This window comes from Pieris napi, chromosome 22 (assembly GCF_905475465.1).
Source record: "Pieris napi chromosome 22, ilPieNapi1.2, whole genome shotgun sequence".
Lineage (NCBI taxonomy): Eukaryota > Metazoa > Arthropoda > Insecta > Lepidoptera > Pieridae > Pieris > Pieris napi.
The window spans coordinates 9,331,118-9,357,034 of NC_062255.1; the positions used below are offsets into that span (position 1 = coordinate 9,331,118).

At 32.7% G+C, this 25,917-nt stretch overlaps 2 protein-coding genes and 1 non-coding gene across 4 annotated transcripts; 1 reads left to right on the forward strand and 2 right to left on the reverse strand.

Annotated features, from left to right (window-relative positions):
- Positions 1–248: 248 nt before the first annotated feature.
- On the reverse strand, positions 249–10,187 carry LOC125060808 (lysozyme-like). Of its 2 annotated transcripts, none has more exons than XM_047665890.1 (5): positions 10,055–10,187; positions 8,146–8,249; positions 6,278–6,457; positions 946–1,019; positions 249–422 (listed from the first exon to the last, which is right to left on the reverse strand). In XM_047665890.1, the coding sequence occupies exons 2-5, from the start codon at positions 8,210–8,212 to the stop codon at positions 264–266; spliced, it is 480 nt and encodes a 159-aa protein (XP_047521846.1). In that variant the 5' UTR covers positions 8,213–8,249; positions 10,055–10,187; the 3' UTR covers positions 249–263. The 2 variants fall into 2 exon arrangements, with proteins under 2 accessions (XP_047521846.1, XP_047521847.1); XM_047665891.1 differs by lacking the exon at positions 10,055–10,187 and adding an exon at positions 9,396–9,494.
- Positions 10,188–15,385: 5,198 nt separating this feature from the next.
- On the reverse strand, positions 15,386–15,456 carry Trnag-ccc. Its single transcript has one exon. It is a non-coding gene; the product is annotated as a tRNA-Gly (tRNA).
- Positions 15,457–16,092: 636 nt separating this feature from the next.
- LOC125060794 (zinc finger-containing ubiquitin peptidase 1-like) lies at positions 16,093–25,275 on the forward strand. The gene is made up of 15 exons (XM_047665864.1): positions 16,093–16,280; positions 17,854–18,090; positions 18,273–18,604; positions 18,694–18,869; positions 19,138–19,479; positions 19,754–19,861; positions 20,109–20,225; positions 20,765–20,936; positions 21,434–21,557; positions 21,861–22,014; positions 22,503–22,594; positions 23,160–23,290; positions 23,891–23,979; positions 24,203–24,343; positions 24,998–25,275. The coding sequence occupies exons 2-15, from the start codon at positions 17,858–17,860 to the stop codon at positions 25,031–25,033; spliced, it is 2,247 nt and encodes a 748-aa protein (XP_047521820.1). The 5' UTR covers positions 16,093–16,280; positions 17,854–17,857; the 3' UTR covers positions 25,034–25,275.
- The last annotated feature ends 642 nt before the right edge of the window (positions 25,276–25,917 follow it).

The following is a 25,917-nucleotide window of genomic DNA, read 5'->3' on the forward strand; positions in this document are numbered from 1 at the left end:
AAGGTATTAATTACTTATATTTTATTTTTTTCTAATTTTTGTATTACAGTGTATAGACGACTACAGGGTATAGACGACACCTGGAAGGAATAATTTATGCAGTTCACAACATCTTTATAGCAATAAATATTAGAACTTTATTGTTATTATATTTAAAAGGAAAACAAAAACAAAATTTGGAACGTTTTGACTTTTCATACAATTCCAATTTAATTTTTAATCTGTGTTAAAGGTAAAAATAAAAAACCTTTATGTAACTAAATTTATTCAAGTGAAGGTATGGACCGCCGACATTCTTCGAACCTCTTCAGCCAGCGTCGACCATTGGCTGATCTGTTTAACGGTGGTCGGCAGTTGTAGCCGCCGTTCCCATTTATCATCATGTAGTCGTAGCAGTTGGTGACGCCATCGCCATTACAGTCCTGTTAAAACATTAAAAATATAACTTACTAATCGAAGATTTTTCTTTATTAAACAGTTAAAACATAAGCAAGAAAGATCAAAATGGACCAAATTTTTAATATAAAAAAAAAATAAATCAATGGCGCTACAACCTTTTTAGGTCTGGGCTTCAGATTTCTGTATCTGTTTCATGACCATTTGGTAATGTAATAGGCAAGTAGGTGATGAGCCATGTGTGCCTGACGCACGCCGTTTACTTTTTGGGTCTAAGGCAAAGCGGTTTCCTTCACCGTTCGAGCGAATGTTAAATGCGCACATACAAAGAAAGTCAATTGGTGCACAGCCGGGGATCGAACCTACGACCTCAGGGATGAGAGACGTACGCTGAAGCCACTCGGCCAACACTGTTCTAATCTTTTACTTATTTAGATATTTTTAAATATAACATCAAGTTATATATTATCATTATTTCTTTAAATTACTTATAGAATTGATCAGAAATCTAATCTAATTTCTGTCAAATAAACTTGAAAGTTCACTCACTTGACCAAATTTTGATAAATATCCCCCGATTATTCGTTTTGCACAGGTGAATTCGCGGGCGCAATCTTCCCATGCTGTAACATAATACAATTAATATATGATAATTAAAAATTGATAAATGGAAAATTAACCAAAATTTAAGTTTGGCCCCTGTGGCAGTGTACCTTTAACCCTGGCGTTTCCTCGCTATATTGCGATACTTATTCGTTGAGCGAGGAAAGCACCAGCTCTGGGGTCACCGGTACTATCTACCAGTCGCCAACATTAAAGTTACACTGCTCACAGGGACCAAACTTTTTAAATTTGTTTAAATTTTCTATACCTATATATATTTATTTAATATGTGTAAACTTTAATTTAGTCAACATGATTATTTAACATGATAATTATTTATTGTCGTTTAATATTAAAATGTGTATAAACGTCACCAAAATCTTATAATTTCCGTTTGTTTATTAAATCTCTGATACTGAATGGGAAATCAGTGTTACGGCTCAAAAACTAGTACATCGGCGTAGGCGTCAAAAGTTTCGTTAAAGTTCGAAGTTTTTTTTTTACTTTACGTAATTTCCTTAATTTATTTTAGTCAAGCTCTCAAACATCACACATGTTAAAATCAGGACAATCAGATACCTATAAAAATATTTTATTGAAAGAATATACACGTCTGATAATGACATGAGAACTTAAGAAGGCACCAACCAGATCCATGCAACTTGCTCACAATCGAGTAGCCCTTAATGTCTCACACAACTCACGAGGGGACTCTTTGTATTGAAGAAGTCGCGTGGGTCCGCCAAGCATCCGCGAATATATAATATAAATACATAAATATATATAATATAATAATATAATATAAATACATAAATATATAAATATATATAATATAAATATAATATAATAAATACATACAAGTACATATGGGTATCTAGGGGTAAAATACTAGTTAGAAAAAGTGAAGGTGAAAAGTCAATATGCATTCGTAATGAAAGTGAAATCGTGGACTTACTTAACAAAAACTAAGTATTTTTTATTAACTACCTTATAACTGGTGTTTAACTATTTTTATTAAATTCAACGATTCATTTCATTTAGACTTAATAACTGATGATGAATCTATTAATTATGTATGTACTGATAGCATAGATAATTGGATAAGTCAATGTATCTACAAAAAAGAACTCTGTATTATTCACGTAAATATTCGTTCTATAAAAAAACATTTTTCAGAACTTTTAGTAGTGCTTAACAACCATCTAAGTTATATAGATATATTAGTAATAACCGAACCTAATATCAATTATTCATTGTTAACATTTTATAGTATTCCTGGATTTGATGTAAATGCACACACTCGTTGTGGGCGAAGAGGTGGAGGAGTGCTGGTTTACTCTCGCGCGGGGTTGTGCGCGCGGCTTAGCCAGAAACCTAGCCTTGTGAACGGCGAGCGTACAGCCGAGTTTGTTTCCATTGTTTGCAACTGGCATAGTGAGCAATTACAAGTTATTTCAATATATCGTCCACCAAGATACAATAATCAGAATAAAATCCAAGAATTTTTAACATTCTTAGAAAAACTTTTACAATCATTATCTACTAGTGACAAAGTAATTATATGCGGGGATATAAACATAAATTTGTTAAAAGATACCGATAAATATGTAAAATGTTATGAAGATTTATTAGCCGAACACGGTTTTACAAAATGTATCAAAGACGTGACGAGAAGGGAAATTTTAATGGGTAATGTAGTCGAATCATGTTTAGATCATATATTTATTAAATCATCCTCAGCATTAATCGATTCTGCAGTCATAAAACATAAAATATCTGACCATTATTTGGTCGCGGCATCTGTTCAATGGAAACAGACCCCCAATGTAGCTCACTCGGGCGAGGTGTGTGAATCACGCGCTGCCCCTGCCATTACCTCGGCCCAGCGCTACCGCCGTGTGCTTGACAATAGATTAGTCAGAGAAAAATTATTAGAAACCAACTTCGATCATCTCTTAAATATTGAATGCCCATTTAAATTATATGACGAGCTATCTACTTTATTTAGAGACATATACAACCAATGTTATAAAGTAAAAAATATGACTGGTAACAGGGATTCTAGAAATGAAAAGTATTGGTTAAACAATAGCTTAAAAAATATGGTTATTGAAAAAGATAGATTATTCAAAATATGGTGTAGTGATCCAAAGAATATGGTAAAAAGACTAACTTATACTAGGTACAGGAACAAATGTCAAAAGGCAATTTTTAAATGTAACGTAGAACATGATAAAAAAACAATTTCAAATTGTAATAATAATATAAAAAAAGTTTGGGATAAAATTAATGAATTATTGGGTAAAAATAAGCAGTCTTTGGATAATCTAATCTTAAATAATATAACTAAACAAGGTGGCACGCAGGCAGTCTGTAATGATTTTGCTGATACATTCTCAAAGGAAATTGATCAAATAAAGCACTCCTGTGATGAAAAATGGCTGGATAGGAAGACTTATGTTAAATTATCGAATGTGTGTATGAGATGGCAACCGGTCGATGGCAAGGATATAAAACTAATAATTGATAAAATGAACAAAAATAAATCACCGGGCAGTGATCTTATACGCATGTCTGACTTAAAAATAATTGTTGACAAGATTAGCCCTGTATTATCTAATCTGATAAATCTATCTGTAAAATATCACAAATTTCCACAAAAATTAAAGGAAGCAATCGTTCGTCCGGTCTATAAGAGAGGCGATCGTAAAGTTTTTTCGAACTATAGACCAATAGCTATACTATCAAGTATTGACAAAATTATGGAAAAATGTGTTGTTAATCAAATTGGAACTTTTTTACAAAAAAATAATATCTTAACGGAATGTCAACATGGCTTCCAGAAAAATAAAAGCACCAACACCTTATTATCAAATTTTACAGACGAAATTAATGCACATTTGGAAAATAAAAAAATTATTGTAGCTATTTTTTATGATTTTAAGAAGGCTTTTGATACCTTAAATACTGAGACCCTCTTAAATGGAATGGAGGAGTGCGGCCTGGGGCAGCCGTTGAACCCTTGGTTCAGCGACTGGCTCACGGCGCGCTCTTACCGTGTGAAAGTCGGCGACGCATTCAGTGAGGAGAAACAAGTAAACTGCGGCGTCCCCCAGGGTTCTGGGTGTGGGCCAGTGTGCTACCTGATGTATGTAAATAGCCTCTGTGAAGTATTACGTCACTGCTCGGCCCACATGTTTGCTGATGACCTTTGTACTCTCAGCGCTAGTACCGACCTCTCGGAGATGTGTCGCCGGGTTCAAGAGGATGTGGATGCGGTAGTTAAATGGTCACATGATAACGGCATCATATTAAACGCTGACAAAACAAAGATGATAATTATTCACTCCCCGTATTTAAGTCCTATTGATAATCCACCTCCTCTTTTTGCGCACGGCTTTGATTGCTTTCATAACAACAAAATTAACTGTACGTGTAAACCTATCGAAAAAGTTAATTGTGTAATTTATCTAGGAGTAAAAATAGATACGTCTTTTTCTTGGGATTCCCATATAGAATTTTTGTGTAGAAAACTAAGAATTTTACTAGAAAAGTTTTACCATTTACGTACTAAAGTCTCATTGCCCATACTAAAATGTTTATATTTTGCACTTGTGGATTCCATAATAGGTTACGCTCTTGACTGCTATGGGTTAACATTTAAAACATACATTGATAAAGTAGAATCATTACAAATAAGATTTTTAAAATTACTAGTAAATAAAAAGACAAGGAATCAATGTAAAGGAGATTATTATAAACTATTCAAAATATGTAAAATTTTACCGGCTAGCCTGAAACATAGATTCCTTGTACTTGTAAATAACCATGGTAAGCAGGATCGTTTTACTAGTTTGGTGCATCATATAACTGACACAAGGTCAATGTCCAAAGGTAAATTTGAAATACCCATGGTGCAAAATTATTATGGAGATAGAACGTTGAAGAAGCGGATTCCATACTTGCTCAATAGTTTACCCGAGGACATAAGACGTGAGACTTCATTGGTTAAATTTAGAGGTTTATTAAAAAACCATTTGTTAAATATGCTGTAACCTATAAGTAAATTAAGTGTATTAGTATTAGTTGTAGTAGCTGTGTTAGTAATTTAGTGATTTAGAAGTTATGTTTATTTAAGGCGAGTCACCTGCAGTCAAACTGCGTAAGCAGTTTTGCGGGGCATGGTTTGATTTAAGGTGTAACTTTTTTGTGAATAAATATATTTAAAAAAAAATAAAAAATAAATAGGAATTAGGAATATAACAAGGGACAACTTTAGGTTGACCCCGTAATAAATACAGAATTAAAATAATTTAGGATACGTGTTAGGTCGTTGACTGAAGGAAGACACAAAATAGACAATGTTACAGTACTTTTTTGTGTTAGGGTATCAAAGGGTCTAATTGCGGTTGTGATGTTTGCCAAGATTAGATTAGAAATGGCCGAATGTGTATATATGTCACCGTAAAATTGTAAACACCGTTAGATTGTAATAGAGTTTGAATGATAACTAAGTTAGTGAACTTAGTTATCACTCAAACTTCTTTGGTCAATTACAGATTAATTTTACTTCTCAACAATTTCATATAACTACCGAATAATACGTTAAATTGTAAGCAGTACGCTGAGGTTCACAATCTTTCGACAGTCTATAATCTCGCGAGATAGATTACAATCTAACGGTGTTTACAATTTTACGTTAACATATCTATATATATACGCAGTGTCATAATTACTACAAACATAGAATAGCTAGATATTTCGGACTGTCAATATTAAAATGATTGATGGTTTAATCTGTGGTTCCTAGTAAGTTAATAATTAATATTGGTAAACAAATTTTGACAGTTTACATCAAAATTATAAATAAATCATGGCTTGATTCAATTTGACAGTTTTCGTAACTTTTGCCTAATAAAGTGTACTACGGTCTATAACAGAGATGTATTGCAAATTGTTACAATATCAAATAAAACTCTAAGGTCTAAAATAACAAATCTATTAATATAACAAAAACTAAATTGGAATTCAATTGAATAAATGAAAGGTATAGACTTCAAACGCGAAAAGCGTGAGCCGGCACAGATAAGTAAAAGAGTAACATGCCATAGACTATACAATTTCGCGCCTTTTTTTTTTTTTTTTTAATATTATGGCAACATATTTCGCGCCTTTAGCAAATTACAAAATGTGTGTTTCAATATTCTGTGCTTACAGTACGTACAAAAAATTTTGGTTCAGAATAATATCTAAGACTTATGTGTGTTATTTTAGTTACCATGGTTCCTCTCTGCGTCATCTTCAGGTAGGGTAACTCGTCCAGCATCGACCCAGTACACTCGTGATATATTGAAGGGGCCACAGTAGCCGCCCGTACACTGATGCGATGTGTCACATTTCGTTGACACATAACACAGACAGTTGAAGCATTCACTTGACAGGTTCGGGATGAAGACACCTGAAAATATAATATATGTTTAAATATTTTAAATAAACGCCATTATCATGATCGCTTTAATACATTACAAAAACCTCAAAATCGTAACATTTTACAACACAAAAAGATAAGGGATTCAAAAAGTATTTTTATAACAAAAAGCATCTTCCACGCAATTTTTAATAATTTTCAATTTGTATTTTTCACCAGAAGATTCTTTTGAGTTTTCGATATTATTAACTAAGAAATCCTAAGCTGCTTACGATAATCTCAATAATACATAGAATCCATTTATAATCAATTTTATGGATAATTTATTTGCGCACGTGGTTGCGTTGATTGCATTCAGAACAAAATAATGGATCAATTAAAATACCATTATTTGATTAGTTTTGTCTTCTTACGCTCATCTCATCTAATTTTATTTTCTCACAGTGGTTGTACTTTATTTCTGTATACTTGCAACGAAATGTTAATAAAAAAATAAATTCAAAAACGTGAATAATAACAAATAATGCTTTTACATTCACATAAACTGTAACCCTTACTCTAACTTCGAATAGTGATACCAACGATTCCGGTTCCAATGAGTATGAGTTACGATCCCTCCGATCAGCGCTACGGTTATTGAGAATACAACCTACAAATATGTCGGAATCGGAATCGCTGTTGCAAGTAAGAGTAGCAGCTCTCAAATAATTGACATGGAAGAGAAGATCTGGTAATAAATTTTAATTTAACATTGTCGTTTCCGATAATGTCCAATAACATAAGTGTCACTTATATTTAAGAACTCTTCAATATGTCAAGTTAGTTTGTTAATCCAAGCGTCGCAACCCCACTACCCCTAATGTTATCTTAGGTATAGGCTCATGTTTTAAACAATTAAAGCCAGTTATCCAGCTCCAAACAAAGTGTTTCATTTAATAAATATCTGTACATATAACATTAACCGCGACCGAACTTTATCGTGCAATGAAAATCAATCCAGCAGTGCCCCAGTGACTAGACCTCAGGGTGCCTGATGGTTAAGCTATGAGGCTCCATCAACCACCGCTTTTATTCCTCTCAACGAATACTTACCTCTCGAAAAGAGCATGTCACAATATTTGGAAATAATTAACTAACTTCACAGAATTCGTGTCACTATACTGTGATAAATAGTCATTTTTTTGTAAATATCTTATTGTTGTATTGTTTTTTATATGTAATGTTTTGTGATGTAAATGTGTGTGTGTTTTTTTACAAAATCTTTTTCCATCTAATATATAAAATTCTCGTGTCACAGTTTTCGTTGCCATACTCCTCCGAAACGGCTTGACCGATTTTGATGAAATTTTTTGTGCTTATCCGCTATCTATGAGAATCGGCCAACATCTGTTTTTTATCCCCCTAAATGTTAGGGGTAGTCCACCCCTAAAATTTTTTAGACAAAATTTTTCATTTCCATTTTTTTATGATACAACACACAAAAATACATACAATCCTCAATTTTCACCCTACTACGATCAACCCCTACTTTTCAATATAGTAGATAGTTATTTTTATTGAACTAAAAAAAAATTCCCTAGAAATAATATACATGGCAAAACAACGTTTGCCGGGTCAGCTAGTAATGAATAAAAATCTTTCCTCTTTGTGATTTTCCTTATATTTATCTAATTATCGAATAACTCATGCCAAATACAAATACCCAAAGGTCAACTCACCTATTGAGCTGGTCCAAAATGAAAAAACGAAGACGACGCTTATGATTGAAACGACTTTCCTGAACATTATTTGACTTAATATTCGTTATGGAAGCTTTTGCAGCCTGCAAAGGAGAAAAATAATAATAATAAAATCTTTATTCGTGACAAAAATGGGTCGTGACAAAATTCATCTGTCGCAAGTCCCCACTAGGTAGCCCCTAGTGAGCAACCAGATCCCTTGCCCCAGGGAACAAAGTTTTAAAGCACCATTACGACTGTTTTGTTTTCTCATTTTTGAATTCCTTGGGTATTTTTTTTCAGAGTTTTTCAAAACATTTTACTATAAAAAACGGTAATTGTTTTTTGCACAATGTTAGTAATACTCGTTCACCCAATTTTACCTCCGCTGAAATAGATCGCAACAACCATAAAGATAGTTTTAGTTATGATTGAAATTCTACAAAATAATCATAAAAAGTTACTGCGACAAATTAAAAAATAAAAACAAATAAATACTAGTAATAATATATTTCTGTTTCACCAACATAATAATATTTCCGCGAAAAGAATGGTATAGATTAATACGTTCTAAACATTCGTAAAAATATGTATTTCTATATAGAACGTATACTTGTCTTTTGCCTTAGATTTTATCTGCAGCCCATGTTCGGACAAATTATTCGTAATGTATTTCGTTATTCTGACATTCGGTTAAATGAGTCTGACATTGACATTTGATCCTTATTAAAGATCTCATTGATATCATGTTACGTCAAACTATTGACAGATTGACGTAATTTTCTAAAAAGTACAAGTTTAATAATCATGAGTATTATACAAGCAGAGCAATGCTCCTTGCCTAGCCTTGTTTTCATAATATTATAACTTCTTTAGAGGTCATTCTGTATTTATAAAAAAAAAAATTAGTGACGCTACAACCTCATTAGGTCTGGGCCTCAGATTTCTGGATATGTTTCATGATCATTTTTAAATCCAATAGGCAAGAAGGTGATCAGCCTCCAGTGCCTGACACACGCCGTCGACTTTTTGGGTCTAAGACTTGTTCCTCACGATGTTTTCCTTCACCGTTAGAGCTAATATTAAATGCGCACATAGAAAGAAAGTACATTGGTGCACAGCCGGGGATCGAACCTACGACCTCAGGGATGAGAGTCGCATGCTGAAGCCACTAGTTCAACACTGCTCCATTCATCATCATCATCTGCTCATTCTGTACTTTTACGTCATAATATATGTTGGATACCTACTATAAGTTTGACAATGACAGGTTTGACAGTAAGCTTTTTGTAGTGATGAGTAGTCAACCAAGAATGCAATACGCAGTTGGCCTTGCGTTTATTCTATAAAAAACGCTTGTAATCGATATTAACTATATTATTTATATGTACTAGGAAGCAACTACTTCAATTACGTAGTAATTAATGACACAATTACAGAACGGATTGGTTCGAGATAGGACGGAGAAAATTAGACCGTTCCTGTAACTCGGGTGTACTCCACATATGTATGTTCCATTTCGCAGTTCAATAGCTACACTTTGTATCACTTAAAACAATTCAAATGTATGTATATACACAACATTTAGTTAATTAAATTTGCATGCAGTAAATATAATTATTATAATTTTATGCAAACTTAATGAAATATTAATCATCGCTAATCGAAGCTAGTAATTTTTTTGTGTATATTATTTTTTAAATAAGCTCAATCTACAGCCAGGGGATATTAATAAACAATTATTTTGTGTTGATTTTCAAAATGAAATAGGACAAAACATTCAACTAAGTTAAGAATTTACGTTGTAAAACCAAAGTTTTGCTATAAAACAGTTCCCAACAGTAAGTTATAATCAATGCAATTCTAATTACTTGTAATTATTGTGTTACTTGTTACAAACTTAACTTACCTTGGTGTTTCGCACAAAAAACAATTAATGTATGCAAGGCAGCGAAGCGACGTCGGTCAATGTATGAAACGAAATAAGGACTAAATTATAAATATTGTTATTGTATCTGGTTTGAAACTTGATCTACTTGATTCAAAGGTACATCGCCACCGCTTGCAGTAAAAAAAGAACTTATGTAGAAAATGTATATTGCAGGTATAACTGGTTTAATATACAATACAAATATTATAGATATGTTAAAATATTTTCATAAAAACATGTATAATCCACAGAGGAAAAGTATTTAAGTTTATTCTCTATATATTATCACTATTTTTATACATTTACTAGCTGACCGGGCAAACGTCGTTTTGCCATGTATATCATTTATAATAAAAAATAGGGGTTGATCGTAGAGGGGTGAAAGTTAGGGGTTGTATGAATGTTTTAATTCTGTATCATAAAAAAATAAAAACAGAAAAAAATATCTAAAAATTAAAAAAAAATATTTAGGGGTGGACTAACCTTAACATTTAGGGGGATGAAAAATAGATGTTGTCCGATTCTCAGACATACCCAATATGCACACAAAATTTCATGAGTATCGGTCGAGCCGTTTCGGAGGAGTTTAACCACAAACACCGCGACACGAGAATTTTATATAATAGATTTTATTGTGGGGTGAAGGAAACTATCGTGAGGAAAGCATGCCTTGTACCCAAAAAGGTGACGTCACGTGCGTTACGAGTACAAGTTAAATTCGTTGGCGGGTGTTGGAGGGATGTTCAAATAAATGAAACACTTTGTTTGAAGCTAAACCAACTGATGCTAATCGTTTAAAACAAGGGCTTATAACATAAAATTATAAAGGGGTATTTAAAAGGGGTAGTGTAGGATTGCGACGCTGGACTTACAAAAACTGTATCATATTTATAGGTTCTTAAAACTAAGTGATGTCGACGGTCGACGAGCGAGAATGTTATATTACATTTTATGAATGTATGAAACTCAACTAGTTTCAAATCACTACCAAAACTGACGTTTTACAATTGATTGGCTACAAGTGTAAGATTGTTAACATTTCGTTGTAACTTGACTAGACTGACTGACTTCAAGGCATTATTTTTACTAGTAGATATATTAGAACACCGTGAATCGTGAGGCTGTTCCAAAACGAATAGTAATAAACTCAACACATTTATTCAAATCTGATACATGTTTGAGGAAACTGTATTGAGTACCAAAAAAATGGCGTGTGGCACAGACGGCTGATCACCAGCTTATTAATTGGAAAAAAATATCACGTAACATTTTACGTAGAGATGGTCACTCTGCATCTTCTACCGCATTTACCATGGAGAGTGTTCAGAGGAGTTGTTCGGATTAATACCTGTAGCTGAGTTTCATCATCGGACGTTGAGGCAGAATACGAAATTCAGCTGCCCACTGAAGTATTTCCGAACAAATTCGACATCAGGTGAGCCTCCTGCCCGTTTTTGTTGTTCTATAAAAAAAAATTGAAGCCCAGATCTTGTGGCGCCGCTGGGTCGTTTAGTTATTATAAAATTCTTAGTATTCACTCACTCATAAATCTATACGTTAACTAGATACTAATGTCACCTGTCATTTGTCACCTAGATTTAAATTTTAAACATAATATTGTGACAAGGTGATGCTGATGAAATTTTGAATTAATACTCCTCGTACGGTTGAAACGAGGCAGGAAGGATTAACCCAAACAACTCTCCATGGTACGCTTTCTAGAATACGCATAGAGACGCAATGTCTCAAATTAATATAATACCATAATAATGACAGTACCTAAAGATATTTATAATTGTTGTCAAAACTTATGGTCTAAATACCTTCCATTTAAAAGCACCTTGACTTTTAAAATTTAATCTCCTTCCCCTTGAAAGCATAACACGGCAGTGATCTATAACTTCTAGGAAGGTGATTAAATAGTTTGATAGCCATGGTGTAACAGTTTTTTGAATACACTATGGTGCAACATGCAAGCACCCACAGCCGTGTTGGTTCCCTCGGTAGATACAGAAAAGTTTCTTTAAGTTTTGAATATGGTGTGAATAGCACCAAGTCCGTACATTATAGCGTAGATTATGCATTCAGCGCGCTTACAATAACTCTTGTTATTTCCCCCAAGGCTCGCTTCCCGCTCAAATTCACTCTGCGTTACAGAATACCGAATGAAACCTCACAAAGGTCTTCATACAAAGAGATTTAAATATAACATAGATTACCTGAATACTATGAAACTGTAATCAAAAAATTTCAAATTATTCTAGTGCGGAAAAGGACGCTGGACGAAAATGTACTGTAATTACATTTTTGGTTTTATTTTTTGGATTTTCTTTATACTGGCTGACCTGGCAGAGGTTTATTGGAAAAATGGAAATAGGTAAATTGGAGTTGGTGACAGTAAAACGGTTATACGTATTTTTAAATCATAAAAAAAAATATACGAAAAAGTTTATGGAGTGGGAGAAGCATTCAAATTCTGTACAAATTTTATCTTTACAAAAGGAAAACGTAGGTACCTTCTTTAAATAAAAAATAATAATTAATTAATACTTGAATATTATTGATACTAAGATGTCCCACATCAACTCCATATCGCATTTTCTTAGAAAAAGATTTTTTTCAAGTATTGTTATTTACAATTTGTAATAATAACAATACTTAAAAATTTATCAAAACAAAATTAAGTTTTGAATAGTGTTTTATGTATTAAATAAAATTACTAAGATTACCATCTAAAAAGGGTTAAAATACGATTAAAACCACAAATAAAATAACTTAATGTAGAAATATTGAATGAAACTATTATATATAAATAAAATATATAAAATAAATATATAAATATTATTTCAGATATAGGAGAGGACGCTTTGCCCTTAAAAATGTAATTTTAAATGTTATACACAACCCGAAGGAAACTGAAGACGGAAGTTATTACATTGACGTGTCAATTTTTTTGACCCTCAAAAGATTCTACGTGACATTGAACTGAACTATGTATGTACTAAGAATTCCAACATTGCTTGGAAACGAATGAATATTCCAAGCAGGACGTGATGAAAATTCATGAGGCCTCAAACTCGTTAAAATTATTCCGGGCTAGAAGTACTGGGCAAACTCGTTATTTTTAATTGTTTTGACCAATTTTAATTCTCCATTAAAACCCTGGATAATCCATCCATGTATTATAATAGGTAGTTAATATAAATTTATCTAAATTTTGCTTGACCGGGAACAAAGTTGTGAAGCACTATTACGACTGTTTGAATGTGTTCTCTTCATTGTATTTTTTTTTTCATATTTTTTGTAACACATTGTATTATAAAAGCACGAGTAGGTATGTCTTTATTCTACGGAAACGATTTTGTGCACAATCTTAGTAATACTTGTTTACTTAATTTTGCTTTCGTGAAAGAGATAGCAACAACCATAACATAGCCATCAAAATTACCGTAATTATGTCATCGTAATTATATTTAAAAAAATGAAACAATCGTAAATCGCTCTTCAGTATAATTAGATAAATTACTGTATGTAAATTTAGTTATTTTTATTCCGTTTTATTCTGTCTTATTTCAAAAAGTCCAAATATTCTATATTTTATTACTAGAAATCATAATATATCCGTTCAAACCCCGGATGTGCACTTAAAGATTTGGCTCTCTAAGTGCGTACTCTAGACAGTGAAAATGTTTTAGAGCCGAAATAGTTTGTTCTCTTGTGTCTATCTCAGAAACTTATCTTAAATGCCTATAGTTAAATCTAGGAAGTTCTGAAATCATCGGTAAGACTACTTTTAATTAAAATGTTATTGTCGCACTCGCTATACTTGATCAAGAACGCGGATCTGCAAAAAACCCAAAAGAACCGGTCTTTTCCGAATATTTTAATCCCCCTTATAAATTCAAATTCAAATTCAAAAATCATTTATTCACGTAGGTAACACAATGTACACTTGTGATTCGTCATTAAAGATATAAATATTAATGCTTCTAATTTTACATTTACTGCCAGTTCTCAAATCAAGGGCGTAGAACGGAAGAGAAGAACTGGCAATAAACTCTCCGCCACTCTTTTTAATCGCCATGGTTTTTTTTTTGTTTTTTTTTTTTACACAACGGTTGTAAGGAGCTGCAACCATTACACCATGTTCCACATGACATTTTAAGTAATTAATAATAAGAACATAAATAAAAACAAAGACTTGTCCCCTATCAGCAGGAGGCATGGTGAAATAGGAGCACGCACTTACATTCTCGTGGGAACAACACGCAAACACATAGTCGAAATAATTAACATCACCGCATACACGAATTCAAGTACGACCAGTCACCACAAGCAGCACCCGTTCACGAGTATGACGCATGGCCAGCCATCGGCCCCCTCGCCATATTTTAGGGAGAGAGACAACCCGACGCATGGACGCCGCCACAAGCAATGACATTTAAGCGAGCATGACGATCCTTGAAATGTGGACTTGGCTACATAAGAAAATAATAACATACAATATATAACTCGGTATACCCGGACTGCGTTACTGGAAATCGCGTTGTTTCGTAAAACCGTTTTTTTGAACAATTTAAAAACTAGGAAAACGAATTTGACAAAGTAATTTAGTTTAATTTTATAACAACACAATTGAAACAGATGCAAAGGTACGCAAAACTAATTATAGACTTGACAAATCATTATAAATTTGACACTACAGAAATGTAATTACGCGTTATTCTTAGAAGATTACTATGATAAAACGTTAAATAAAACAATATTCAATACGCCCTTAGAAAACTGACTTTTAAAGACACACTGCATTATATTTACATTATTATTAAAAAGCACTTCCAGGACTTTAAAAACCTCCTTTGTGGCGAAAAGACGGGAAAACTGTATGCTAAGTTGAAGAAAGCTTTGTTGCATGAAATAGGATTCTATTATGCACAGACTATAAAGCTAATGATATTGCCCGCCATTTCACGTACGTGCTGTCATTTGTCTATTGTCATTGCCATATTAAAATATTACGAGACTCGGGAACGGGAGTGTTCCCGGAGTGACGTTTTATTTCATGGTTTAATTCATATGACTTGGTTACCGTAGAGTTAATTTATCATTTATGAATAATATCGCACATTAAATGAGTCTCTTGATGCTATTTTATTGCAATTTATTTAATGTCTTGGTTTAGAGTTTAGACTATAAAGTTTATCAGTAGTCATTTAATTTTTTAAAGCAATAATAGTACATGAGTGTAACAAATATATTATTTCAAAATAAAAAAAATATTTGTTTAGGGACAATTTGACAAAAATTTACTGCACTGCCCGGGAATCGAACCCGGGTCGCAAGAATGGGAATCTTGCATGATACCACTACACCAGCAGTGCGTGGTATTTATGATTGAAAATAATGTACAGCCCCTTGTCCCATTAAATATTTATTCAAGGAATAAAAAACATTTTTCCTTTAAATTTAGGTATTATAAAAAAATTATCGCAAAATGAAAAAAATCTTATTAGCTTTCGGGGAGCATATTTATAAATAATAAACTGTTTAATATAAACTTCATTAAATACATTATGCTCGTATTATACATATTTAATAAACATACCTAGTATATCAATATTTGCGTATCTCCTTTACGTTGAAGGAAAAAGTTCTAGATGAAGCAATTTTTCTTAATTCCTTTAATATTCATCCATCTGTAGGCATCTGTGAAAACTGCATTCTTAAATACAGAACCTCATAATACCTAGTGCCTGGAACTCAACATAGTGCTTAACTTAGCCGCCGACAGATGGAGTAAACAATGTAAATACAATATGTCAGAAAATAACTAAACGTATTCCTTATAAATTTATTAACAGAAATAAAAGTAAATGCTTCATTGAAATTCAAGCAATCGTTCTGAAATGATTACACTTAAATTGTTCTCGAATAATTTATTCATTTAAATTTAGTTCATTTTCCTGTCCCTAGAGGCGCTTTCGTAGTTCCGCATGCGTAGTTGTTTTCCTGTTTTTTTTTTCAGTGCCCGTGAAATTCATGAATGGCGCTCGTTCACAGTCGATAGAACAATAATAAAATGTATATTATTTAAATGTCAGAAAATGTCAGAACAAATAGCTCATATTATCAAGAAAAAACCAATTAGATAGTGTTGTGAACTGAAGACGTTGGGTTTCCCGCTAAAATTTGACAATAAATAAATGTAAGTAATCTTCCTTTTTGCTTAATCTATATATATAAAAATTTAAAAGCTATAATATATGTTTAAAAAAGTAATAAGATAATTGTATTAAAAGAAAATATAGATAAAACATTTTCTAGCGGGACTTTTTCCTTGAAAACAAAACTGCGGTAATTTTATTGATTTGACACTTAGCTCTATTCAATGTTGTGAATCGTCACTATGCGAACTTTTTGTATTAATTTAAGGACGCTAATTCTTTATTAATTCATTTATTTCCAGATTATAAACGAATTAACGAAATCTTTATATTTTTGATTGCAAATCTTCACTTAAACCTATTTTGGTAGTATATAGGTATTACAATTTTTCTGTACATAATAATCTAACTATATATAACATATATTTAATGTGAGATTATGTGGTCTTTGACGAATACGATATTCTTGCGGTAAAATTTGCTATACATTTCCGAAAATAATTTATAAGCAAAAACGTACGACCAGAAACTATTCAAATATTTATTGGTTATAAAAACAATAAGCAAATAATAATATCGCGTAAGTGAATATGACAGATTCAAATTAAAGCGGAAATTTTAAAGATTGATAATTTATGGTCAATTGTCAATGAAATCATTCGAAATTTAAATTATAATTTTATCTTTGGGTTACCGCATTGAAAAATTAGCTACCAATAATTTAATAACTAATTGACGCCAGAAATAATCACGCTATTGCAATTTGTAGAAGATCGATACTGATAAGTTATAAAGGAAGGATAATTTTATTGCTTTAAACAGACGAGACTCGAGAATTGTCTAGGTTTTTAGGTCAAGTGTTCTGTCTGCCAAACAAATTTAATATGAAGACAAGCGTAATGTGGCGTAAGATGTTAAACTGTTACATACATTACATTCAAATAAAATATTGCTTTGTTTTCCTTAAATTTATATGCGTACTATGTTTACCGTTAAATTGAACATTTAGTGTTACTATATGCAGTGATTTAATAATTTGTATTTTTTAAATCTAACGGTAGGTTTCAGTGTAGAGATTTAAGTTTATATGTGTATATTATATAAATATATAGATTTTGACACACGGAAGTTATAGTTCGAGTAAGTCTCGTTTTTGGTACTCATTCTATGTATGATCACATGTAATAAAATGACAATAAGAAATAGGTGCTAGGTGTTTTTCGTATTTTTGTGAAAGCTTGAAATGTTAATATAGTTTTTAATATTTTTATATTAAAAACCAAATCATAAAATGTATTTGGCGCATTTTATAGAAATTTTCTTTCGCTCTAGTTCAAATCGTGTTCCACATATCACTTTATAGAGTCTGCGGAATTACAACTAAACGCTTAGTAACTTTCATATTATTTTGACAGTACTGTTTTGTGTGTTCCACGATATTCATACTGCACATGATTGAATTAAATAAAAAATGGGCATAACTATCACCCCAGTTCTCATTCCAAACACTCTAACATAGAACTACCAGCAGTGCTTAAAACGCCAACAAAAATCTTGCTTTATTTCTTGCTTTTTTATGACCTAAGCATGACATGACAGACATAAAATTTACAGCACGATGTCAAGTAGCCCTTTTCCATATACCTGTGAACTGTGCGGGGCAGAGGGCCTGACAGATGAGGGGATGCGTTCACATACATTGGAGGCCCACGTGGCAGGAAGACCAGATTGCCCCTTCTGTGACTGCACGGTACCACAGCCACAACTAGTGGACCATGTGCAAAGAGTCCATCTCCACTATCTCACGCCAGAAAGAGAGCTAATGGCGTTCATAGATGATCAAAGTCCAGGGTTAGTTAGATAAATTTGATTATTGTCGACGTGTAGTTAGTACTTACGGCACAAAATAATTTTACGTTTTTAAACAATACTTAAATTCAAAACACGTAAATAAATGATGCGTTTTTTTTTTATTTGTGGCGTAATATTTCTAGTAATGTTTAATTACTTTTCTAATAAAAGTATAATTTCAGTTACGACGAAGACTCAAAAATGACAACTACAGACAGCTGCAGTTACAACACTCCGGGTTCAATCAACGGATGGCACAGCCCTGTTGAGGTCTCCACGTCTTTTCACAATGGCGCTATATCCAAGAATAATAGTTACTATCACAACGGATATCAGGAAAAGGAGAACTGTAACCATAGAAGTGAAAAAGACGAAGATAGATTCTCACGGTCGCCTAAAAATCTTAATCTAGCTAATGGTGTAAAAAATAACAATATAAGTAATGGAGTTATTAAAAAGAAAAATAAAGAAACTGCAAATGAAAAGGAAATGATGAATGGCCTTGATAAGAAAAGTGGGTTTAGAAAATAGATTAACAATAGGTCGTTGTCATAAATAAATACCACAGATAATACTCGTTTTATATTTGAACTTTTTCCTCAGGTGTTAATTCAAGCCCAACACACAATAACGTAAATAACTATGATGGTTCTCCAAAAAAAAACAAGTTAGCTATGGCAAGTGCCGGGCAGGGATCACCATTGAGATCACAGTTAGCTTTAAAACTAAAGTCGAATACACCAAAAAAATTGGCACCGACGCCAAGTCCAACTGTCCAAGTAAGTGCAAAAATTATATTATATTTTATGTTCTTTCATTAAAACACAGAAAAAGTTCATCTACTGTATATAACTGGTAACATTTTACGTGTTGGCTGTCAAAAATTTGAAGTAGTTGGCGGGAATTGCAATTTGAAAGTGTACACTTGTCATAATTTTTAAATTCACTAGTTGTTTTAGTACTTTAAATTCTAATGTTATGTTAAATATACTTATTACTTGAGCTTTACATTCGTTACATTATTTCTAATAATATATTTACTTACAGTGTCTTCTTTGTGATTTTAAGTCATCATGTCCGCGGAAATTGGAAGAACATATAAACCGTGCACACTTCGATTTAACATCTCCTTCTGTTATGGGAAATGAAAATTCTTATGATAATTTAGATAATGCCACATTAAGTCTAGCGAACCCTACATTAGGTCTTGCAAATCCTACAATAAACTTAGATAATCCTACGTTGGCGTTAAGTGCCATGGCGTTATCACCTGGACCACATAGCTCGTCATTCCAGTGTCCTATTTGTGAGAAAGAATTTGCGAATGGCTCTGATGTGGAACTCCATGTGAATGTGGAACATCGGGACATCTTGAGTCCCCAAAAACCAGTTAGTATTTTATTTAAAAATCAGTTTCTGTTATTAAAATAATAGTTTGTTGTTGATTGCAACATTATAAATATTAATAACTTTATAATAAATATTGTCACTTTTGCTGATTAAAACTTAATTATCCCATCTATAAGGATTCTTATCATTGACACATATTGTCTGGTTATTGTTTTTAATTTTAGCTAATTAGTTCACTTATATTTGCAATTTCAATCTTTTTTAATATAATATGTTGGGGAAGTGTAATATTACCGAAGAACAATATTTTCAGGAGCAAGTAGACAATGCATCTTGTGATGATGTGATTATGATGGAAGAGAGTCCTGTCAGCAACTGTCCAATATGTTGTCAGCCATTACCAGTCTCGCAGCATGAATTGGTAATTTTATCTATTAAAAATAATTAACCAACTAAGTGTAGAGTGAAATACTATAAGGCAGTGGAAAATATCTTTCTCAATCTTAGTTAAATTTGAGTAGGCATATCTCACAAATAAAAATTTTGTATATTGACTTGAGGAATTAAAACTGTACTGTAACCCGTACCAAACAAGTAAACTGTAGACATTTTTTGGATTTGTTACTTTGACTACATGCTAAGTTAAGAAATTAAATATTTTGCTTAAGATTCAGCACATAGAAGAACATTTTGAAAGAGGCGAAGACATGGGTGCTTCATCATTGTCTGAAGCTGAAAGAGAAGCTCAGAAGACTCGGGAAGAACAAGAGTTTCAGTTACTTAGGGTCTGTATATGACTTTATAGTTATTATTGTTTTCATAAAAATAAGAAGATTTTAAGTAATAGGCTTACAATGTGTTTATATTAAAGTTAAGCCTAGGAAAAACTCTTAATGTACTACATATTACATTAAGGCAATTGTAATGATAGTTTTTTTTTGTGTTTAAAAAGATATGGAATAACACCTCTTAACATAGAAACTTAACGGGCACTAACCAAAATCACTCATTGTACATTTGATTTTATCTAAGTATGATGTGATGCTTGAATTAAAAACAATAAACATGTATTGATTCTTCACTATAATTTCAATGTTTGAGTCTACATACGAATTACAATACAATATAAATTTGTCAATGCACAAATCACATAGTTTTTATTCAATGTTTGGTAACAATTGTTGTGTATGATTTTGATATTTAGGAAATAAAAGTGGTACCTATAAAATTACTCATCTAGGATGTAAAAATAATTTGAGCCTGCATGTTTATGGGAAATTTATATTTACACGAAATAATAAATATAAAGTTGTATATATTGTAGGCTCAATATGGTATGGAAGAAGATGAAGAAGGCTACAGTAGTCGAGCAGCTAGCAGTCTCAAGCGAGCGGTGTACAGTGGAGCCCTATCTGTAGCTGGCTATTATGAACGCAGTGTAGGCCTTCGTCGGGCCTCTGCTTCTGGCTTGGATACAGGGTGTTCTAAAACCAGTGGTAAGTTAATTGTGTAGCAAAATTTTTATTTTAGCGGATGATTTTTGTTAATTTTGGTATTGTCTTTTTTAAACATTTATTTCCAAATAATTGTTTCCATAGATTATGTTAATTGTTTTTTAACACCAGGGTATGAAAAGTAGATGATTTTTTTTATTATTTTAAACTAGCTGTGCCATGCGGATTTACCTGCATTGATTCGGTCATTGTATGTTATAATATAGCTTCAATAAATGGTTTGCCTGCCTTTTAGTGCCAAAATAATTTTGCCACATTTTTTGTTAGAAATGACACTCTGTCCAGTATTATATCACTGCACTCTTAATGATGAATAGAGAAAGATAAGGATTATAATAAACTGGTGTAGATCTATTTTTTACGATTAGGAGTTGGAGTTTATCATACATATAGTGTTATGTATATGTTATGTGAATTTTTCGGTGCATTTTGGATTTGAAACAAAAACATATACAGAATATACATACTATGTGTTCTAGGAATATTGGAAAGGATAGTGCAACTAAACGCTCAGAACCCAAGTATTGTGAAGACATACCTTTGCAGTGCGGTGGACCACTACGCCAGTACTTATGGGGATAGGGGATGGGGGTGTGGTTATAGGTGAGATAATTTATATATTATAAATAGAATAATATAAGAATATGTAATGTACATTTCTATACCTACGTAAGAGCAGGTGTCAAGTGCGTCGCCGGCCTATAGTCGAGGAGAAGTTTAGATCTACACAATTGAAAATTTTACCGTGGTCTTGATTGTGTAATAAATAAAACATAGTAATTATTAGGTTTTTTTTTTTAATTAAAAGTTTTTTGATCCTCTAGGGGGCGGGTGCCCCTACACGCCCCTCTCACTCTTTATCAGATCGTATCTATATCTTTCATAATATTTGGACTAATTTACCAGGAACATGCAAATGGTACTCTCGTCTCTCCTCCGTCACCCCCCATTTGCGGCTCTGCTCAGCGGGGTCACGGAACGTGAGTGCGACTGCGTACCCTCTATACCCACTTTACAACGACTCGTCGAGAGGGCTTGGAGTCTCGGCTTCGATACCCAGGTTAGATATTATAAGATAATTATAACACATAAGGGTATTGCGCTGATATAAACCGGTTAAGTCAACACTTTACATGTATTAAGAGCGTACCTATTCTTGAAAGGCCGGCAACGCGCTCGCGAGCCCTCTGGCATTGAGAGTGTCCATGGGCGGCGGTATCACTTAACATCAGGTGAGCCTCCTGCCCGTTTGCCCCCCGTTCTATAAAAAAAAAAAAAATTGTTTAACGTTCTTGTAGCATGGTCACGCATGGTCATGTAATGTCATGCATGGCCTGTCAACTGTTCGCTCCTCGTTCTAGGAATGCCATCATGGATTGGACTTTACCATCTTGGATCTTCGACCTAACAGTTTGTCTATAATGGTAATTTTGTCATGTTGACCATGCTGTCACTAACGGTTAACGAACGATTATTTATTTCATATTTAGTGCTTGACCGCATTGAATTGCAAACTTGTGACGTCATTACATTCAAAGCCTTCAACAGGGTTCCGAACAGTTGGGTTCGAAGCTGCACAACACGAGGAAATGGATTGGGGCTTGTGAAGTGGTCACTGTACTCTCGTCCCTTAGGATAAAGTAAGTCTTCCTTCACTGTAGTAAGAAATTCTAGAATCTGGAATCTCCTCTAAGTTCCACTTGTGCAGACACAAATGCCTGATCACTTACTTTCCCATTTGAATACAAGAGATATATTACGTCACTAAAGTCTGGTTATTAACAGCAGCAGCAGCAGCAGTAGGTTCAAACCCGTGCACCGTAAAGTGAAGGAAAACATTGTAAGGAAATGTCTCAAAGACAACAGACGGCTGTTCTACTTGTCTATGAAAGGCAACGCTTACGAGCCCTCTGGCATTCAGAGTGTCCATGGGCGCCCATCACTGAACACTAGGTCGCTCCCTGTTTTAAAAAAAACGTGTGTGACCACGTACACGCGATAAAAGTTATACTTCTTTGGCGTAACAAGATAAAAATCTTTACAAATTTATTATTCTGTTTGTAGAAAAAACTAAAATGTTGACTATAGCTAACTTCAGGGTGTCGGTTTTTTGTGACGGTGTGCGCGCGCATCGTAAAAATTTACGCTCATCATTTTTCCCTTTTCCCCGCCAAAAGAAGTATAACTTCAAAAAATCCTTTCCAGGTGTTCACTAATAGACTTCCATAAGCCGACATCAGCTGACGGAAGCCACCCAGCCCTGTTCGAGTGGGTCCACAAGTACTTCCATGATGAACCACTAGCTTTTAAACCGCCCCTGTACTTACAGCATCAAGGTATTTTTTTTTAAAATAAAACTTGGGCTAAATATATCAGATATATATAGTTATAACTAGCTGACCGGGCAAACGTCGTTTTGCCATGTATATCATTTATAATAAAAAATAAGGGTTGATCGTAGAGGGGTGAAAGTAGGGTTATATGTATGTATGTTTTAATGCTGTATCATAAAAAAATAAAAATAGAAAAAAATATCTAAAAATAAAAATAAAATATTTAGGGGTGGACTACCCTTAACAATTAGGGGGATGAAAAATAGATGTTGTACGATTCTCAGATATACCCAAACTCGATTCTCAGACATGCACACAAAATTTCATGAAAATCGATCGAGTCGTTTCGGAGGAGTTTAACCACAAACACCGCGACACGAGAATTTTATATAGTTATAATATAACTGATTTTAGTAAAATTAAGATAGAAGACATACATTTTCATTTAAATTTAGCAAATATACTTAGAAAACTATATAGATCATCAAAAAATAATTCACAAACAATTTATACTGACAACCTCCTTCTTTTTAGAGTCAGGTAAGTTCGTTAAATATTATTTATATAATGAAATTAAATATATTTTTTCTATAATAATTCCAGGTCATTCGCGAACCATAATAGGCTATGAGAAACACAAGGACGGCAAGGCGACATTACTAGTGTTAGACCCATCGCATTCGCCTGCTCAGGTAAAAAAATAAATTTAAAAAATACAAAAATATAAAATAATTTAGACACAAAAAAATAAAATAATTTAGGCACAAAAAAAATAATTTACAATTTTAAAACACAAAAGAACATATTTTAATAAAAAATGTAGAATAAAAAAATAAGAAGTATTTTTCTTTATAATAGCTGTAAGTGCGGTTAAAACAAAAAATATACAGCAATTTTAACTCCACGAAATTACAGGTGCGTCAAGTAGTGTGCGGAAGTATGAGCGCATGCGCCGGTGCATTGAGATTATTAAGGCGCGGCTCCAGCGCACTTAGAGCTAGGCAGTACCAGCTTTTGTGTGTCACCGGTCTTATTTCTGATGACCGGGAGTATGAGGTAAGGGAACAAAAAATTTAACTTTATCAAAATTAGTTTATCCATTTTGATGTCAGTCAAATGTGGCGTAATAATTGACGCCACATGGTCTAATGGATATAAACATGATTTTTATATATATATATACGTGGCGGTAAAATGGCAACATTTCAAAATTAAGTCCTAATAATACATTGTTATCTGTCAATTTGACGTTTCTCTATGAGTGCTGAAAAGTACTTAAATGTAAATTTGCGTTTAGTATATAAAAAAATATTCGCGTAAATTAAATATATAATAGCGGACCTGGCAAACGAAATAAATTTTATATACGAAAATTTCAAAAATTATTGAACACAATTTCATCAAAATCAGTGCAGCCGTTTAGTGACACACGCACAGAAATAAGTTCAACTATGATTTAAACTCAGACCAGAGTTTTGAGTTTACTGAGGTCGTAGGTTCGATCCTCGACTGATCAATTGACTTTCGGCGCGTCAGAAACAGGAGGCTGATCACCTACTTTCCTATTAGATTATGATCATGAAACAGATACATAAATCTGAGGCCCAGACCTAAAAAAGGTTGTAGCGTCATTGATTTCTTTTACATATTTTAAAGAGTCATATATCCTTGATTAACTAACGACAGTTTATAAGGCTTATATATTTCCAGGCGAGTAAAGTACTTCAGTCGGTTCGTATACCGTAATCTACAGGTTGTCCCGCCCGATGTCTACAGGTTCAATAAAGTTAGATTATTAATATTTATTCACTAAATCACTTTAAATAATGTCGATATTATAAGTTCATTATGGTTTGTTGGAGGCTTCAGTTATACAGGGTGTGCTCAAAGTGAATATAGTATGTAATTTAATACGCAGGGTGTTTGTTAACTGTTTTAATTATTAAATTTAAATGTGTATCACGTGTTCTAATTGTTAAATATTTTTAATTATTTATTTTTTTGTGTTTGATGATTGCGTGTCCAAAATTTAAAAAAAGATTTTGTTAAATAATTTTTAATTATTTGTTTTTGTGTATGAAAATTACGTGTTCAAAATGTCAAAAATATTTTGTTAAATATTTTTAATTGTGTTTACATTTTACTAGCACAATTGTATGCTTTTCCTTGTAAATATTATTTATAATTTTTATTCTCAGTAAAGTAGACGAATTAATAAAATTAATAAAAAAAATGAAATAAAAAATCATATAATTGTCACACCCTGTATTAAGCATTTATAATTTAGTAATATTTTCTACCTCATATCCTTTGTCAATTATTTTAAGTCAATTCTCCATAGATATCAGAAATACCATAAAAATTGTTGCCATGATTCACAACTATTCATCAAATCAATTTGCGTACAAGATTTTTTGACACAACACCAGAATGTAAAAAAATAAATAGTCAGTAAAGTTTATGTCAAAAATATTTTTTAATATGGACTAAAAAATAGCTTTGACAGAATATAATCGGAAATTTTATGTCACTATAAAATGACAGTGCGGTGTCATAAAAACCTTGTACAATATTATAATTTAATATTAAAAACCTTTTCAATATAATATAGTGAGTAATACAATAAATGC